Genomic DNA, 20697 nt, shown 5'->3' on the forward strand with positions numbered 1-20697 from the left:
TCTTATAATCCTTCAAGTACAGTAGTGTTATTTCTCAATTAAATTTAATCTTTTTACTAAGTGAAAATTTACAAGAGAAAATTTCCATTTATTTTTTAATAAGATAGTTTTGTGTGCGCGTGTGTGTGTGTTCGGTGTTGGGCTGTACATCACCTTATATCTACAGAACTACTGGAACGATTTTGATCAAATTTAGTCAGATTGCTTTTATAAACGAGGAGCACCGATGCCAATTTTCAACTTAAAAGTGGTGAGGCCACAGAGCACGGTCACTCTCAGTATCTCCATTCTTAGGCCCTTGTTAAAAATTTAAAAATAATATTTGAATGAAAAAAATTTCAAAATTCACCTTCGCTTCAAAAAATGCTGTTGTGGCGTCTGCTATATTGTGACGTCACAGGTGTGACGTCACAAACTTTAAAAACCTTTATCGGGTTCGTGTGTACCTTTAAATATTAAATATAAAAATATTTTTGTTAAATTAAAATTAAATTTAACCGATACAAAAATACAAGATTACATGTCGCTTTATTTAAATTATAAAATGACACGGTAAGTTTGTGACGTCACACCTGTGACGTCACAATGTGTCATTTTATAATTTAAATAAAGCGAACATGTAATCTTGTATTTTTGTATCGGTTAAATTTAATTTTAATTTAACAAAAATATTTTTATATTTAATATTTAAAGGTACACATGAACCCGATAAAGGTTTTTAAATATACTAATTCTTTATTAAATATTTATTAGTGTAAATATTATGTTCCTTCGATCTTGCTGGGTCTCGATCGACCGCCCGGTTGACTCGGTATTTGGTGCTTTAAGCCTTGCGACTACACCAGTCTGCCGACCGTACAAGCGAAATTTGTTGGATGTAAGTTGTGAAATTACATTGGAATTTTGTGTTTGTGTGCGTAAGTCGTGCGTCAGAAACAACCCGTAGTTATAGGACTTATCGGAGCGTGACTTACCCACTTGACGGGATGGATAGTTCTGCAACTGATACCACCTTTATTTTTACTTTAATCGTTATTTTATAATTATTTTATTTTACATTCCTGGCGAATACAGTTAGCAACGCTATATTAAAGGGGAGAGGATGGTGATCATATCAAAAATGGAGTATCGGGTTTTGGTCAGTCTTAGATAGAACACACACATGTCTATATAAACTAGTCTGATCTTAAAACGTAAAGATTTTCAGAAAACCTGATACCCCATTTGATACCCCATTTTTGGCATGACCACCTTTTAATGATGCTATTCTAGCTCTTCATTTTTTTTTTGTATTTTTCTCCATCACTTAACGGGCTTATTATATATTCCAGACCAAAAATTAGAAGCAACGTTTTTAATTATTTTCGTAAAGTTATACTTTAATAAAATTCCTACTTTACTTTATAAAAGTCAATTATACTTGCAATTACAACTCCTGAGAAGATCAAAGAGTACTACTAAACTTTTAATGCTGTGTGGAAATGTAAGCGGTAGTAACTTTACGTACGGTAATTAATCTAAATAAAATAATTCGTTGAGATATTTACTGGGAGAAAACATAAGTAAAATATCATTAAATGTAAGTATCAGGTTTTTTATGGATAATGGCCAGTATATATAATTACGTACTTTCAATGATGCACATATTAAGCGGGTTTAGTTTATGTTATTTAAATGTTGCTCTGAAAAAGTTTGAAAATTGTGTTATCTCTCGCATTTATCCGATTAAAGTTTTCTTTCTTGTTTTCCTTATTACTTCTAAAAATTTAACTCTGTCCGTTTATCTTTTCCAATCATTCGTGACTGTACTTCAAACGCTCACAGTATTTATTTTTATTTAGTTATTTCAGTCACATACAGTAACTAATACCCGTAATATCTACAAATATATGATACAAAACACAACCGTCCCTTTTTTTGAATAATTGAAAAAAATATACAAATTTCAAAAGCGGATTCTTAGTAAGAAATATTCTTCATTTTATGTACGTTAGTTTTTTAACAAACGTAATCGATTTACTTCATTACAGAAATTTTATACAGAGTGGCCTGGGAGCTTAGGTTCAAAAGGTACAGATTCACGATATCAAAATAAACAAAAAAGTTCACTCGAACAAATGTCCTGATTTACTTTATTTTCTCTAGTATCTTTTCAATAAAAATGTATATCTCAAGAACGGATTAAATATTTTAATTAAATTTGATTTATATCTATATAAATAAAAATGTAAATGTTCGTTTGTTCAAAATCTTAAATCTCCCAAAGTTCTTCACCGATCGCTTTGAAATTTTGACAACGTTGCATTCGAATACGCGCGTGTTTTTATATACCTAAGATTTTTTTGAAAAACTGCGCTATCTGTTGGACGTAAAAACAATATACGCTATACTAAATATTTTACGATTCCATTTCAGCGTTTCCGATATGTGTGTCCGCTACTAAAAAAACTATTGGACCTATTTACGCGCGGGGAAAAACGGTGAAAGGGAAAAATCGGAAAAGGTAAATGGGAAGAAGGGAAAATGTAAAAAAGGGGCAAAGGGAGAAATAGGAAGGGGAAAATTAATTACGGAAAAAGAAATTGGGGAAGGAAATGGAAATGGGGAGGAAATGGAAAAAGGTAAAACTGAAAATGGAGTAATGGAGTAATAGCGAAAAGGGGAATGGTAAACGTTACATTTTACCCAAATAATATACGCAGATAAAATATTAGATCACAAACATTTCATATTATAATTCTTCAGGTAAAAACAACCATTGGTTAAATTAAAATAGAAAATAATAACGTTTCGCCTTCAATGCGAAGCATTATCAAAGTGCAAAAAAAAAATACAGCCTACAGACTAATCAACAACATCCAACATAATTGTTAGGTATATATATATATATATTTATGTACCCAACAAACATATACAAGTAAATAAATTAGAAAATGTTGCCTTTTAAAATGAGAAAATGGTGATCGTTTAAATTTTTTAATCGTTTATAGTTAGTTCCATGTGTATTAGTTTTATCGAATCGTGTAATTTTATATAAAATGTTAAAACATTTATTATAAAAAAATTCTTATTTGTTCAAAACGGTTAAAAAACAGCTGAGATTGTAAAACGTTTTATCAAGAAAATTATGCAGTTAATAATAATGTCTATGTTTGTCTATATTTTTCGTACACGTTACAAATTGAGAAATTATTGATTTAAATACTAATGAGTAATAACTGTACGTAATTGTTCACGTAATTGTATCATTTGAAAATCCATTACTGAAATTTTAATTCCAAAATATTTCAATGAATAGAATGCAATACACATTAATAAATACGAATGTTTTTTAAATACTAAACATTTTTTTAAATACTAATAAATTTTTATATAGCGATTTTATAGCGATTAGAATTTTTTTATAGCGATTAGAAAAAAGTAATATTAATTAATGAATATTTTAAGGTTTTAATTGATAAGAATTTTATTTAGAGCAAATATTTCTATTAACAATAAAAAATAACAGTAAGGCTTATGGTTAGCTGACATGTGGTATCATCCATTGAAATAATGGTTTTTGTATTAAAGTCTGATATTAAAATAAAGTATGAAGTGTTATTAAAATAAATATTTGATGATTTCATAACTTATCGATTATTATTATTATTATTGTTGGTGGTTATAGGCTTAAAACATTATAATTAATTTTACCGCGTAAATGTTACGAATTTAAGAAAAATATTTTTATTTGGTGTAAATGTCATTTGATTTATTGCGTTTCAAATATAATACTTTTATTATAAATTATCCATAGAATTTTATTTTAGCGTAATTATTGGAATGAAGGTGAAAACCGACACAAAGTAAAAAAAGACCAAAAAATAATATTAAAATGAACGATAGAAAATAATCTATAAATAATTTTTTAATAACGTAATAAATTTACCTTGCGGATGTACAGATGTATATATTTTATAATACACAGTTGTCAAGATTCTTACAAACAACCGATTGTGACAGTAAACTAAAACTCAAACAGTCCGCGTATAGTACTCAAGGTTATGTAAATAGATAGCTCTAACAATGACGCAGAACTTCTTAATTATTTTAGCATCTTCTTACCTTTGGACTACACTATTTACCTTTTTATTTATTTTTTCAGAATTATTAAAATTATTTATTTATTTTAGAAGTATTATGTTAATAGCAAAAAAATGTCTAATAATATAATTATTGTTGCGTTATTACCTTATATGTAAATCAAAACGTCCCTGTGTCGGTATTGATATTCGCTTAAAGATTCTGACATTGCATCGATTTAAATTATTCCATTAAATCCTTTAGGAAAATTTTAGATACATATTTACTTAGAGTAATTACATTTTTAGAGTGAAATCTAAGGTTTGACGTAATTTAGCGCAATATTTTTCAGTCGATAAATAAATCACAAAATGTAAGAATTAAATTTTTTTATAAAAATTTAGAAAATAAATTGAATTTTATTTTGGTATTTTTTACCGACTTTTCGAAGAAAAGTACGATATTATTTTCGGTCACACCGTGAGATGGGAGTGAAAATGAGTTTTGAGGTATGAGGTAAGAAAAATGTTGAAAAACACAAAAATTACAAATAACTCAATATCTAATCGATTTACTGGGACTTTAAGCTTGGCTTAAACACTCGGAAAATCATGTCGCACTTAATGAGGCCTCACCCAAAATGTGTCCTCTAACCGAGATATAAGCGCACATTGGTTCTCTCTCTGTTATAACATGGTGAGAGAAATACTGAAATGCTATCCGCGAAGTAGCCAGGGGCGCAGCACCCTAGTATACATACATATATTTTTATACATACAGACGTCCATCCATATAATCCATATAGTTAAGAGAAACGAAAAAATAAAATTAAAAATACTTAAATGTAACATTTTTATCCTTTGCTGATCTGATAATTTTGACAAAAGACATTAAACGGGCGGAAAATATCAAAAATTAAAAAAAAACTGGTCTACAAGTAAGAAAAACAATGATTTTCAAAATAATAAAATAAGACACTTAATTTTTTTTTAATTTTTTTTTTTGGACACTTAATTCTTTTTCCATTTTCTTGTTTGAATTCTTAAGTGTCCAAAAAATTAAATACTTGATTGGTATAATTACCCCGAATATTTTATAAAAAGAAGGAATGAAAACCAAAAATGAAGGTGGTGGCTTATCTTATAACACGAATTTAGGACGCTGTTAAAAAATTTATCTACACTGTAAAACCATAATTTTATTCGGAAGCATATTATACATTGAGGAAGACCATCCCAACACCGTAGGGGAAGTCACCCGCCTAGTTACGTTCCGGTCGCCACACCATCCCCCCCCCCCGTTCCTTGCACTGTTGGGCTTTAACGGGAGTCGTCTATCGCCCTCTGACTTTTTACATCTCATAGTAATAAGCCTGGCCTCAGGTTGCCACCGATGCAAATGCCTCTGTAGACATTTGCATCGGTGATTTAATAACTCAGCTTATTGCCTTCGCTGTAGGCCTCGTTCGGACTACATTGAATGTCCTACATTGTCCTCCTCTGAACTAGGTAACCTAGCTCGCGGAAGCACGAACCCCGCGCCTAGTTCTACTTATTATAAGCCAATTTCGTGAATGTCTCGTAATTCGAGGCAAAATAGGTATGTTGATCGCAACAACGAAATTTTGTCCTAGTTCCCTTAGTGAAACTCAGGTTAATTACGGACTCCGGTCTGGTCTACCAGGGAGTGGCGGATTGATCGCCTACTCCCAGTCAGCTCCATCGCAGAGTCCCGCGTGACATTCACCACAATAAACTGAAGTCAAAACACCGCTGCATGGCACCTCCCGGCTGCATGGCATCCCATGCCCATCGGCAGTGCGGTCGCCGTTCCGCCGACAGCTTTGACAATCATTGACACCTGTTATGTAACTAACCGTGGCTCGCTGCCGAAGCGCCTAGATTCGGTCAATCAAACTGTCCAGGCGGACTCTAGCCACCCTGGTTCCTATTCTACTAAATTCCCTCGAGGAATCTAAGAAAGCCAGCCACTTGTCCAGTCTCTACGAGTCCTCCGGTTGACCCGCAGATCAAAGGAGTTCACTCTCTCAAGTTCCCTAATAACTCTGGTACGCTCAGCTTTGTACCTTGGACAGATACAGGACATGGTCCACCGTGTCGACGATCCTACATTCCGGACACAAGTCGGAATTGAGGAAGACCAACTGAACTTTTAGAAAATATAGGTAAATTTTGAGAAAATAGGCCATACAGTGAAAAGAAGAAGACTCAAATTTTATGGTCCCGAAAAGGAAACAGTGGATGGAAGGTGAGAAAATCAAAAGGGAAAAAAGAAAGAATTTTGCAAAGAAAGAGGTCAGAACTATGTGTGAACCTAGGATCCAATTGATGATAATAATGTGTAGCCTAACATTGTAATCCTTAGGAGGTTTGATCACTAAAAAAAAGAAAATTTTACTTTCATATTATTTGTTAATAAGCCAGTGAAGTAATTTTTCATAGCGAGCGACATATATATATGTTAAACTATTGGCTTGATTAAAATTATATTTCCTGTAAAGAGTTTTGCTTTTATATTATAGTTTGTGTTTTACATAAAACTAAAGCAAAACGCAAAAAGTATCAATTTAAATTCATCACATTATCTTATCTCGATTTCCTTCTGTTTTGTGGTCGGTACTGCATAATATATAAACGGAAAAACATTTAAAAAAAACTTCAGTATGAATTTATTTAAAACAATTGAATTAATTTTCATAACTAAAATCATACTTGAAATCTTTGTTTTCACTTCAAGTAGGAGTATTTACCAACATAACATTTCATCTTAATGAAAAGTAGTTTTTTTGTACTTTTTTTAAGGTCAAGAACTTATTTCGATCAGGAAAAAAGAGTTTCTAATCTCCTTTAAGACAACATCGTTTTGTTTAATAAAATAACTTTTAAATTTGTAACAGGTTTCCTTCATTCCTCTTTGGATCATTTTCATAATGAATTATTTGTTTGGAATGTCAGTTATAAGACATGTTTTAAAACAAAGATTGAAAAAAATTCGTAAGAAATATATTTTTTACATACTTTAATTTAAATGATTCAATAGTGTTCTCAAATCTTGTAACCTTATTTTTTAACACATTTCCCGACTTCTTAGTAAGGTGAAATTTTACTCAACAATATTCCATTTTTAATTTCATATATTCTGTATTTTATATAGAGATATATACAAGGTGAACATCTTGAAGGGAGCTGAATCGATAAGATGTAGCTATCGATAGGATTGATTTTGGCTGTCGATTCAGTATGAGTTGATCAGGTGGCTGTTTAAGCGGATTTTAATACAACCAATGTAAATTTTCCTTCTAAAGTTTATGCACGCTAATCATCTGATTTAGTTATACATAATTGTAAATAATAAATAAAAACAGGTTATACTCGTAATATAGAGTAAAGCTGCATTTAAACATATGTATATATACAATTTTTTCTTTTTTTTATGATGGGCCTCGATTGCTTTGGTCATTTTTCCCTATGAAAATGGAAATTTGTAGTGTATGAAAAGCACCATACTTCACCGGGATTCAAACGCAAGACCTCCGGATGAAAGAATTAAAAGTAAAAACTTGCTTGTCGGTTTAAATATTTATACATTAAAAAAGAATTGGTAAAATTAACTCTTTCAAAGAGATTTTATAACTTACTAGAATTTAATTTGTTCAAGTGTGACTTCAAAAAACTCAGTTCTGTAGAGGAAATAAAAAATGGAATAATAAATAATTTCTCATTACTAACAAAAATCTCTATCTTTCTCATAAAAGAGGATAGTGAGTGGGTTCGTTAGTTTGATGTATGTGCTTTAATTTTAGTTAGATTTCATAAGAAACTTATTGTAATGGGTACCATGATTTGACTTCCGGAGAATTTCGACATATCTTCGCGTTTCATATCCACAGACCCCAAAACCACCGTCAGTTCAAAAGTTATAATTAAGTTTCACTTAATTTTCTGTCAATCACTTCTGATACGTAAAATATAATGACCCAAAATCTCGGTCTAGGTTTTTAATGGGAAAAATCCAAGCTTGAGATGGAAACGGGGAGGCTTTTCCAAAAAATAAAATATCGCTATAACTTTCTTATTAAGTAAAATATTGAATTCGTTTAGATTTCCTAAAATTCTTTGGATAAGGCCTAAAACTTATCTAAGTAAAATTTTTGATATCACTGGCACAAGGGGTGGAAAAAATGGGGTTTTGAAGACAAAAAAAAATCATACCTTCCTTAACAGGCACAGTATTCAATCGGTTTAAAGTGTTCGTTAATCCTCTAAACATTACTTAAAAAACTTCTCTGGATATGACCAACCCTTACGGCAAGGGATGACCAAAATATTGCTAGAATTGTAAGAAGATGGGGCTTGTCGTATGCTGAACATGTGAAACTTTTTTTCACCTGCAACCGTTGTTGTATCGAGTAAATATGAAGTTTTTGTTAACTTTAAGGCGGAAATCTTTTTTATACCGTACTTAGCACCGGTGAAATCTATCTCCGCATTACGACGTGCCGAAAGGGACTTTTATTTTAGCTGCTATAGGCGCAGAGCGGAACGCGTGGTGCGTCGTACAGTTCTGCGCAGTGTACGAACGATTTATACTTCTTTATACAAATGATTTATCTAAAATTATATTTGTGTTTAGGGAACAGAAAAGTAAAACATCGAGGTTAGAGTTGTGTAAAAAAATCACAACTGAAGAATCAGCTAAAAATGTTCAGGATTTTGACGTTTTTCGTAGTAAAAGTTTTTGTTGTTATTACGCTATATCCATGAACGTTATTTACAGTTTGCAAAACATTAATCAAAATCACGTGTAATGAAACTTAAGTTATTTGAGCGATCAATGTTCAGTTGCGCCATTGTGCCATCACCTGACACACTTCCAAAATTGTCAAAATATTTGTTAATATTTTGATTTTATGTACTATGGAGTGTCGGCAGATATATTTTTTTCTTATGGACTTTAAGATTACTGATAACTATTACTTACCGGATTTACTTACTGGGAGTTCCTTAAGAACCCGCTACCATGTGCTTATTATCAAACGATTTAGTTATGATTCCACCTAAGGACCGATTGTAAAATAAACTGCGTGTGGAACAAAAAAAATGAAACAAACCACGTAACATTTTCGCGGCGGGTCTTTGGCCCGCCTTTTTTCTAGTACATGATTAAAAAAGCAAAACGCGCATCCCACGATTTTCTTTTTAGTCATACATATAAAGTAATTTTCTAACGTTTAGTACGGTAAAGAATTTTAGGACGGTAGTAGAATTGTTTTGTTAGTTTTTCTTATTTATTATTATAATTTCTTTTTTGAAGAAATATTAGTTCGAGAATTCTCTTACGGGTTAATCGATTTATTAACAATACAGATCGATTTATCAAATACAAGTAAAATACAAATAAAATTAAATTTATAAGTAGCACATTACATTAAACATTCTTTCAATAATTATTAATCTGTAAAATCCTTTTGTTTTGAATACTGAGCTTTTAAGACAATATTTTTCGGGTCGTGATTAAAAAACAGGTTTAGTTGTTCTGGGAACTACAATTAATAAAATATTAAATTCCCTCGAGAAATAAAATGCTAAAATATAACTGAATAATTTATATTCTCATTATTTAATAAAATATTTATTATTTGACATTTAAATTAAAAATATTTTATACTCCTTTTATTTATCCATTTAATTACATTTTTATGCTGTATGAGAAAATAATTTTTTAAGATGTGCAAATTCTAAGGTTCCCAGAGATTTGAACACGGAACATTGCGAATTAAAAAAGAAATATTCTCTATTGTAGTTGGGGGTGAAGAAATTATTTAATTTTATTAATTATTTATGGATTTCTTTTTTACCATTCTTAAATTAAAAATAGGTTTGAAAATTGAATTTTTTGTTGAAAGTTTTTATTTATATTTTGATAAAATGTTTACTCGTATGCGTATTAAATGAATTTTTGCTCTTATTTTTAGCACCAACATGTATTTTGTTATACAAAATTCATCAGTATGGATAAAATAGCAAATGAAAGAATACTGGTGCATTGATTTCTTAAATCGACTTAAATATTATATTATTTCATACGTCCTTTTTTAAAGAGGTATGCTAATTTTTTTTTATATTCGTAAATTTGGTAATACTCTGATATGACTTACCTGGTATGGAAAGTGCGTTGCAAATTAAAGGCAGTAAAATCAGGTTGACTGTTGTTAATAAAACACTAAATAATAACATCGTATTTATTTATCACTATAACACATTTTTTTTAACGATAAAAACTTCACTGTTTCTTTTTCGTTCACGGTCAACTCTGAAATAGAACGAAAAAAAAGAAAAGTTAATTTTAAAAATAAAAATAAATTTTATATAAATTTTTTTTACGTATCAATGGTGTGATAATATTTATCACTAATGTTACATGAGACGGTTACGCACATACGTCGTGAAATCGAAGATACGTATTAAACTGATTTGTTGCTTGGTTACTATCGTTTCATTAAATCATAACTTTATTTCTGTAAATATATTAATTCCATTTTTATCTTTAGATAAAATAATGAGTCATCTAATAACAATTGAATAACATGCACTCAAAGTATTTACTTAAAGTATTTAAACTTATCATTTTTTAAAATCTATTTTTAATTCAAAAATTAATGTGTGCAAATACGAAGAAAATTCTAAACGTAATTAAAAAAACCAAAAAAAACAGTTACTTAAATTATGTGTTATGGTAAATTTCATCTTGATTTAGCCGAGATTAAAAACTCGATGTTTCCATCACATTTTACAAAGAGATTGTTAAATTAAATTGAAAATATTCAAGCGCTTCTTGTGTTTCCATAGAAACCTCGGCCGTCGGGAGTCCGATTTTTGTACGTCTTTTGTGTATCATATCTCATATTTTTTGCCTGTTTTACTATATAATTCCTTCCGAGGATGGATTTGGTATTTTCTTTAATAGTATATAACTATTTAAGTTATTCCATAGCTTAAGCTTTTTGTAAAAAAAAGTAGAAGATAAATAAACACCGTAAAATCTTCTTATTCTAATTTTTAATATTTTAATTTTTTGATGTCACTACATATTTAATGTACGCGAAAACGGAAAATTTTAGCCGCGAATGTAGAAAAGACATCTCAAAATATTGCACCGCGAGTAACGAAAACGCGAATACGGGAAACACGAATAAGGAGAATTCATTGTAATAACGGAATTCAGAGATTTTTAGAATACGAGGTGTGTGAGAAAACTAATGAGACTGAATTTTACTTACCAAAGTTTTTATGTTTTCAAACAGCAATATTTTCCCCTTTAAAGTAGTTCCCTTGGGCAGCTATACACCGGCGAAGTCGTTCCCACTCCTAGTAGCAGCGCTGGAAGGCTTCAACTGGTAGGGGCTTTTAACCGGTCGGTCACAGTCTTTTGAATGTTCTCCAGAGATTCAAAATGACGTCCTTTTAAGACATGTTTCAATCTTGGGAAAAGGAAAAAGTCACTAGGACTCAAATCAGGTGAATAGGGGGGTTGAGGGACAGTAGGAATGACTTTTGAAGTAAAACATTCCCTGATTGAAACGGCCGTGTTATACGGGGCATTGTCATGATGAAGCATCCACTTGTCTGTAATGTCTGGTCTCACGCGAATCACTCTTTTCCTGAGCCTTTCAAGGACACCTTTGTAAAACACTTGGTAGACAGTTTGTCCTGAGGAACAAATTCTTTATGGCCGATACCCCTACTGTCAAAAAAGCAATCAGCACGGTTTCGATCTTTGATTTGCTCATTCGACATTTTTCGGTCGAGGAGATGACAGAGTGTGCCAGTCTTCGCTTTGCCGCATTGTTTCAGGATCGTACTCAAATATCCAGGTTTCATCATCAAATCGTCTGATAAAATTTGATGTGCGGTGAAAGCGTTTAAATTTAACTGTTCACTCATATCCTTATTGTTAAACGACGGTCTAATCTCACAAAAACCCTCCCACGCTCAACGTTATCGTCCGATATTGAAGTTGAAGGTCTCCCTGAGCGACGTTGATCTTCAACGTGTTTTCGGCCTACCAAAAATGATTTTTCCCTAGCGGAAAGCTTGAGCTCTTGATAAGCAATGTTCCTCATAGGCCTGTTTCAACTTTTCAAAGGTCACACTCACGGATTCCCCAAGTTTAACATAAAGCTTGACTACACAACGTTGCTCTAAATTCCAATGCTCCAATTTCGTAATACGCAACAAAAACACAGCTTTACTGATCGCGCTGTCAAAAATAATGTGTTGGCTGAACGGAGTTGAAACTCGTACTGAGCATGTGGAAGGGATGAACAAACCGGATTAGCAGAGACCAGTAAACATAGCGTTGCCAGATCGCTGGCAGTGTTACCAATCTCATTACTTTTCTCACACACTAGTATGTAAAACGGATAATTGAGATTTTAGAAATTGATGTAATCGCATACATTTAACTGTAGGGTTTAATGTATGCGATAGCCTGAACCGTTGGAAATAGGTATGAAGAAATGGATGTGTATGCGCGCGCATGTATCTAAAAACCTGTTTTATTCCTAGTAACATTTTTTCATACCTCTCCAGTATTAAATAATTATGCAACTATTCCGTCAAGTAAAAATTCTAAATACATTGATATTTTTGACAACTCTACATACATATACATACGGTGTGATTGTATACATACATATATATATATATATATATATAAGTGAAAGAGGTTTGACTGTGTTCTATCGATCAAACACTCATACTACAAAAAGAATTAATAAAAAATAATAGTAAGAAAAACCCAGTAAAACGCTTGGAATCTCGGTATGTCTGCTGAGGAACACTAAATTGTTCTACAAGATCAGTACAAGATATACAGAATGATTTACAAAGAATGTAATAAACTTCAGGACATGTTCTATACGTGATAACGGAGAAATTTCATTTAAACAAAGGTTTGGAAAAGCTTCGTTAACGAGTGTCAGCTGGTGAAAATTTTCGCCCTGATATCTGTCTCTTTGGTAAAATTAAGCCTGATTGTAATTGATTTACTGATTTTATACGAATAACTTGAATAACTGAAGAAAAACAAGTAGGTCCAAGAATGATATATTTTAGTAGTTAAGTAGATAAGTCTGGGATAAAAGACAAAAGACTGGGGTCGAAAGTGTGTTTTACAAACCGATGTTTATATGAACATTCTTCTTTATTTTTACCAGTAGAACATATACTGAAAGTTTGATACAATCATCGTGAATCATTCTGTATATATTAATACTGTAGTAGATACTCTGCCTGTGCTGAATTATATCGTTGCGTACAAATGGCATCATACGACTAGAATAAATAGTACACATACAAATTAAATATGTATCCGTGATCCAACGGATAAATGTGTAATCAATATGACCGATAGTGGGAAGGAGGTAAGATATTTTTGTTTACATTAATTCAGTAAGAGTTACACTTCATTTACGCAGAAAAGAAAGAAAGAAATTCAGTAACACTATGACGTTGTATAACCCGGTTGTAATGGGAACCCACCTGTAAGTTGAATGTAATATACTCGTATGTAATATTAATAATATGCCTAGCATAATAAGGACTAATGAAGTGCATCAAATGAGTCGACCAAAAAAACTATTTTCGAGTAATTATTATATAATCTCTGGAAAAAGAATAGAAATTTAAAATCTCAAATTAAAATATAATTTAGAATCTCAATTTACGCACTTGTTACGTTCCGGAAAATTTCCATAATGAAATCGCCTAAATTGAGACTAACATTTAATGCAGAAATACAGGTTAGGTTTTTGTTAAGTTATACAATAAATGATATACGTAAATTACTGTACTGTATTTTTCTATTTTATTATTACAGTATCACTGTATTATTTTAATGATATTACAGTACAATGTATGTATTTAAAAAGAATATCTATGTTTAAAAAGAAAAAAAATGTACTGTATTTACTGTACTTAGATTATTTTCCACTAACATCATTTACCATTTATTATCATTTAGTTTTTTTTTACTTAAAATTAAAAAAAACTAGTAATGGCGGACTGTTTGGATTTATTCATTAAAAGTCTCTGTTCTTCTTTGTTTGGTGCAACTATATTTTCTAGTTCCCGTTGAAATCGCAAACTACGCTCCATCACTGGATCTTCGGCAATTATAAATTCTTTCAATTCCTCCGCCATTTTTACAAATTTGTTAAAGTCAACTGTTTATTTTTTATCAAACTTTTCTCTTCTTCAGTTTCGTCATTCTTGAACGATTTCGTTTGTTATCATCTCCATAAATTCCTAGTCATTGAATTCTTCATTTACATCCTGTGCCTTACTTACTTTTTCGTGTTTAGACTCCGGGAATAACTGTTCAGGTGTTACTTCAGAGGATGATATGTATGAGTGTAAATGAAGTGAAGTCTTGTACGGTCTCAGTTCGACTATTCCAGAGATGTGTGGTTAATTGAAATCTAACCACCAAAGAACACCGGTATCCATATAAATCCGTATAAAAATGCCTGACTTTACTAGGACCTGAAAACTGGAACTCTCGACTTCCAGATCAGCTGATTGGAGAAGACGCGTTCACCACTTGACCAACCCGGTGGCTTTACATCCTGAGCCTGTATGACTAAAAATCCTTCTCCTGGTAACTGTTCTTCTCTGGCAATGTTGACTGTTTCGTTACAAATATCCTCTACTCTACATCTTTATTTATTTCGTCTCTATCCTCTACGACTTCATTAGGTCCTCTGTTTGGCCAGGCCTTTACCGCTTCGAGTCAAAGCTTCTTCCAGCAGGTGCTTTCTGTTGCAACTCGTCTAAAAGTCTTTTTTACGTTTGCAAGGTAATCAGCAATTGTATTTTTTTTCCAGCATTCGCTCAAAGTTAAAGATTTGTCCTCTTTCACGTCATCAAAACGTTTTTTAAATGTTCGACGAATGTAGTGCCTTTGAAAGTTGCATTTAAACACTCGTCAAGGGGTTGCAAAAGCGGTATAGTGTTGGGCGGGAGAAACTCAACTTGGATATTTTCACGAGCTTCTTTCAGGAGGACCTCTGGGTGAGCCGTATAGTTGGCTAGAACAAACAAAAATTTGTGTGCAAGGTTTTTGGACGCTAGGTACTTTTTAACCTACGGTTTAAAAAGTTATTAAACCAATTCATACAAATATCGGCAGTCGCCAAAGCACGTTTATTACCTCGCCAGATAACCGGAAGGTTATTTTAATTTGTGTTTTTTAATACGCGAGGCTTCAAGGATTCATAAACTAACAACAGCTTAATCAAGCAATCTCCAGACGCATTCGATCACATCAACGTAAAAAAATCCTTTGCTTCTTTCTGACCCGGTATGGTTTTTTGTTTTTTTAAGAAGGAATGTACGCTATGGGTTTTTTCCAATACACACCTGTTTTATCTGCATTGAAAACCTGTTCTGGTACGTAACGTTTCTCCTTTATGATGCTTAAAAATTGTGCCGGGTTCTGTTCAGCAGCTTTAAAATCTGCAGAAGCTTTTTCACCTTGAAGTTTCACATTGCGCAAACTGTCTTTTTTTAAATCTCTCAAACCGGCTCTTACAAGCATTAAAACTGAAAATCGATGAACAATCGGTAGAAATTTCAGATCCATTACCACTTTCACCGCACACTCTGCGATAAAGCCGCCTAACCTTTTGTCGAATTAAAGCTGAACTGATTTTGACAATACCTGGATTGTCGGTCTCGGGGCTGCAGGGAGAAAAAAAAGCTGAACTTAATGGCGTATGCTTTTGAGTTTCGTCTTCAATCCATGTAACTTCGATTTTTTTCCAATATCGGATTTCGCGTGTACGAAACGACTGGTACAAACCGGTACACTGGCCGCGATACTTTGATATTTTTTGTCTTTATTAAGTCGTATTGTACGCACAGACGATTCATTTAGGTTAAAATTTCTAGCTACAGACGCCACAGTACCTTTATTATTTAGACGATTTAGAATTAAAATTTTTTATAATAACGATAAAACTTAATTTTACTTCTTAGGTTTTAACACGTCATTCATTTTTGATCACGGAACGTAAAGGAACAGTACTGTATAAAAAAAAATTGTCTAACGAACGTAGCCGCAAAACATACTAAAACTCTATAACAGTAATGAGACGTTGTTTTTTTTAACGCAATGTTTTTGTACACAGGCACACGTAGGCTAACATTTACTGCGAATGAGCGACGATTGTGAAAACAGTACGCTGTTCATTACAATGAATCATAGGCATTTCCTGTTAGTACAGGATAAATGTACTGATAAATGTGCGGATATTTAAGCTTGGAATTTAAATATGTACTCCACTACAGTATTTTAGTCTGTTTTACAAAATATGATAACCTATCGCGTATTCGGAAATAATTTTCCTAACTTATTTAAACGCGTATAACTGAAAATCGCGTAAATAATTACGCGTAAATTGAGGGCGCACTGTATATATTTTATCTGATGTTGGGATAATCATTGATCGGTAAAGAATTGGTCCAATTTAGGTCAAAAAGAAGCCGGATGTCCATCGGGATTTTGGATGGAACGAGTACAAGAATATATGACCCTTCTCTATTTCGGATATGTTTTATATTGCGGTTCCTGCTAATACAGGGTGTCCCATATAAAACGCAACCCATCAATCACTCATCCATGAAATTTCAAAAGTCAAGTTTACTCCCCTACTCGTTACTGAAATGGACTCGTCCAACATCTGAACATCGCGGCGACGCAGTAGAACACTACCGATAGTAACAACAATGCAATCATAACGTTCAGTGTATCGCTAGAGACAAGATGGTGTTTTCGCTAGATGAACGTGTTTTCATCGTCGAGTCGTACTTCAGTACGAAATCAGCGGTTGCAGTGCAAGATTTGTTTCGCCATAAGTACCGAGATAAACCGGCTCCAATCAAAACATCAGTATTAAGGTTAGTCGCAAAATTTAGAGTGACCGGTTCTGTTAATAACAAGGAACACAAAAGATCTGCCTCAGTGTTGAATACAGATACAGTGACTGAAATCAAAGACCGATTACTCGCCTCGCCAAATAAATCGATCAGACGTTTGTCTGGTGAAATTAATTCGTCTAAATCGACTGTTCATCGGGCGACCAAACGATTACAATTACGACCTTATCGCATTCAAACGGTTCATCGACTTCTTGAGCCCGACAAAGAAAAACGGCTACAATATTATCAACGGTTCCGTCGATTTCTGCGTGAGCGAATTAACGTTACGGATTCGTTATTTTTCACAGATGAAGTACGGTTTCATTTGGACGGCTACGTAAACAGCCAAAACAGTAGAATTTGGAGCGCTGAAAATCCCCACGTTTATCACGAAAAAAAATTACACCCGTAGAAGTCGGGCGTGTGGTGCGCGATATCGCGGAAAAAAATAACTGTCTTATTTTTTTCGAGTACACCATTAATGCAGAACGATATCAGGATATTTTATTTCAGTTCATCGCACTCTTGGAAGAGGAAGACAGACACTGCCGGCTACAACAAGACGGTGCGACATCGCACTACGCAGGCTCAACTTCTGATTTCATCGAGGATTTCTTTGGTAATCGTGTTATCGGTCGAGGCTTGTGGCCACCAAGATCTCCAGATTTGACTGCGGCGGATTTTTTTCTACGGGGGTTACCTCAAAGAAAAAGCCTACAGCAACAAACCGCGAACACTTGAACGATTGAAAGTCAATATTGAACAAGCTGTATTAAATATCCAGCCACAAACTTTGAAAAAAGTTGCAAGAAACGCTGTAAAAAGAATTGAAGCTTTTATTCAAGAAGATGACGGCCACTTCCAACAATTACTCTAAATGTAAGGTAATGGATGGTAATATTAAAAATTACATTTATAAATGCCTTTTTATTATTTCAATACCTACCAATATAAGGTTGGGTTGCGTTTTATATAGGACACCTGTATAATATAATCCTATCTCACTACAATGTCTTTTCTTTAAAATTAATCCCTTCTTTCCGATATTCGGTTCTACGGATATAAGCCAGATCGTGCTGAAGATGCCTATACCTTTATACAGTCAATGCATCCTTCCTAAAATCTGTGAAAAAAAAGGCAGCCTCTGGATCGATTTATAGGTGAAAGGATAATCTGCGCTCTATAAGCTGGTAGTGGAAAAATTATGCAGTAAAAAGAATACAAAAACAAAAGGACTGAAATAATAAATTACCACAAACAAAAGCTGACAACACAGTTGTAGAACTTTCCTGTCACGCGGTTATAATATTTTTTCGTTTAATTCGACGATTCTAACTAAAGCGCGCATGCATACCGTATTTAATTCGCGTGGGTGTGGCGGTACTAGCGGCGACGGTCGGCACTAACTAAAGTAATGTAATTTCACAACTTTCATAAACAAATAACACTTATACGGTCAACAATTGGTGTAGCCGCGAGACTTAATGCACCAGGTACCGTGTCAACCGGGCGATCGAGTTCAAGATCCAGACAGATCGTGTTACGTTTTTTACACTTTAAATATTTATTTATTTATTTAATTCTACCGCTCACCTGTGACGTCACAACCTAGCAGACGACAACAGCATCCTTTGGGGTTGGGGTGCGAATTTAAAATTTTTTTTTGCAAATATTGTTATTTTTTAATTGTTAACAAATGTGCCTTAGAAAAATATGATCTTAATTAGGCAAAATTTCGAGATACTGAGATTTAGTATATTAGTCTACAGCCTCACTCCCTTGACCTTTTAAGTTCAATATTTAAGGACATCAATGCCCCATATACAGACGTACTTGACCATGTTTGGTCAAAATCGGTTCCGTAGTTCTGGAAATACAAGGTTATTTACAGGCCAACACCGAACACACACAAACACACGTATATACGAACATTAACATCTGGAAAATTTCCATCCGGTTTTTTGGGTTCTTCAGGTGTCAAAACGTCAAGATCCGATGAAAGCCGCATATGTCCAAATTGGACCGATTACAATATTTTCCTTGTAGACCTATAACGCTATCGGGAAAGACAGGAAAGTAATAAAAACAATTGTCCTAAGCAAGACAATTCTTTCTTTTTCATAAATATTATATTAATATTTTTTTTTTTAATTTTAAAGGGATGTTGATGCAATAATATTTCATCAGTTTCTTTTTTTTAAATGTACTGACAGTTCAAAGAACGGTTTTCATATCTTAAATATAATATAATATTAAATTATCGATAAAGAATATGCAGTCGTTTATTAATAACAGATTGTAGCACTAGACTAATATATTATTAATTTTTTCACAGCGATAAATTAAAAAAAAATGTAGTAATCACACTCTCTCGGATACGTAAGTACATACTCCATTCGGGTAGCTAAATTTAGGTTAACAGTGAGCGATATCGAGATGTCAACATGTTTACCGAGGAAAAAGTTATTACCGTTGTTGATGTTTAAGTTTAAGATATTATAAGATAAGTGTTATAACGTAAAACTTTCTGAACAAAGTTCGACTTTCTTCGATGAAAAAAACTACGTCGGTTTTTATTTTTGGCAAGCAAAAATAAATTAATGAATCAAATTGATTTTGTGTTTTATGATTTGTTATTCTGGACAGTAGGGCCTTTATTTACGTAAGTTAAATTCCTTTTCTAACGAATTACGTTTAGTTTTTAAAAAACAAGTTTGTTTATACTAAAATGCGGTTGATGTACATTCAGTTACAATATATATATTCTTAGATATGCCTTCTAATAATTATATTAATACAACGTTAATAAAAAATACTAATGAGCGAGCTCTAAAAATGTACAAGTAGACGATTTGAATGAACTTGATGGACATTCGTGGAGGTCTAATTATAATTTATTTTATTGACATAGGCGCTTCAACTAAAATAATAATTCTAAAAATGAGGGATTACTATAACGTAAGTAATATCTGAAGGCGGGTCTGTAGTACGCTATAGACCCGCCCCCCGCTGTTCTTAACATCACTGAGCGTCTTCTTACTCCAGCAGCATAGTGTATTACAGAAGTATAACAATTAATTTGCAATGACTTGTACCGTATCTAATAATTATAACTGTATTACTGTAGTAACGAAATACGTTCTGGTAACTTGCTCTTAGAAATAAAATTATTATTTTGTTCAAGATGTATATGAAATTATTTATTGAAAGTATATATATTTTTTAAGTATGTCAAAACTAGCCCGCCGGGTTGATCAGGTGGTTAACTCCTCATCAAAAATCAGCTAGTTTCGAAGTCGAGAGTTCTAAAGTTCAAATCCTAGTAAACTTTTATACGGATTTGAATACTAGATCGTGGATACCATTGTTTGGCGGTCGGGTTTCAATTAACCACACATTTTAGGAACGGTCGATCTGAGACTTTACAAGACTACACTGTATTTACATTCATACATATCATCCTCTGAATTAATACCTTACGGTGGTTTAGAAGGCTAAACAGAAAAAGAAGAAGTATTGTTAAAATAAGGTTTTGCTATAAACAGCAACAATAATCTAATACATAAGTATATGAAATGAGTCGTTTATTTTTTATAGGCTATAATGTTCTGATTTTCTTTGACGTGGCGTTGTT

General features: G+C 32.7%; 1 protein-coding gene across 5 annotated transcripts in view; it reads right to left on the bottom strand.

Annotated features, from left to right (window-relative positions):
* Window positions 1–20697, bottom strand: part of LOC142331059 (uncharacterized) — a 174113-nt gene that overhangs the window by 126085 nt on the left and 27331 nt on the right. For all 5 annotated transcript variants that reach the window (XM_075376700.1, XM_075376699.1, XM_075376698.1 and 2 more), the window contains exon 2: window positions 10241–10395. In XM_075376700.1, coding sequence (XP_075232815.1) covers window positions 10241–10319 — 79 coding nt within the window. In that variant the 5' untranslated portion in view covers window positions 10320–10395. The remainder of the gene's footprint in view (window positions 1–10240; window positions 10396–20697) is intronic.

This window comes from Lycorma delicatula, chromosome 10 (assembly GCF_047948215.1).
Source record: "Lycorma delicatula isolate Av1 chromosome 10, ASM4794821v1, whole genome shotgun sequence".
Classification (NCBI taxonomy): Eukaryota; Metazoa; Arthropoda; class Insecta; order Hemiptera; family Fulgoridae; genus Lycorma; species Lycorma delicatula.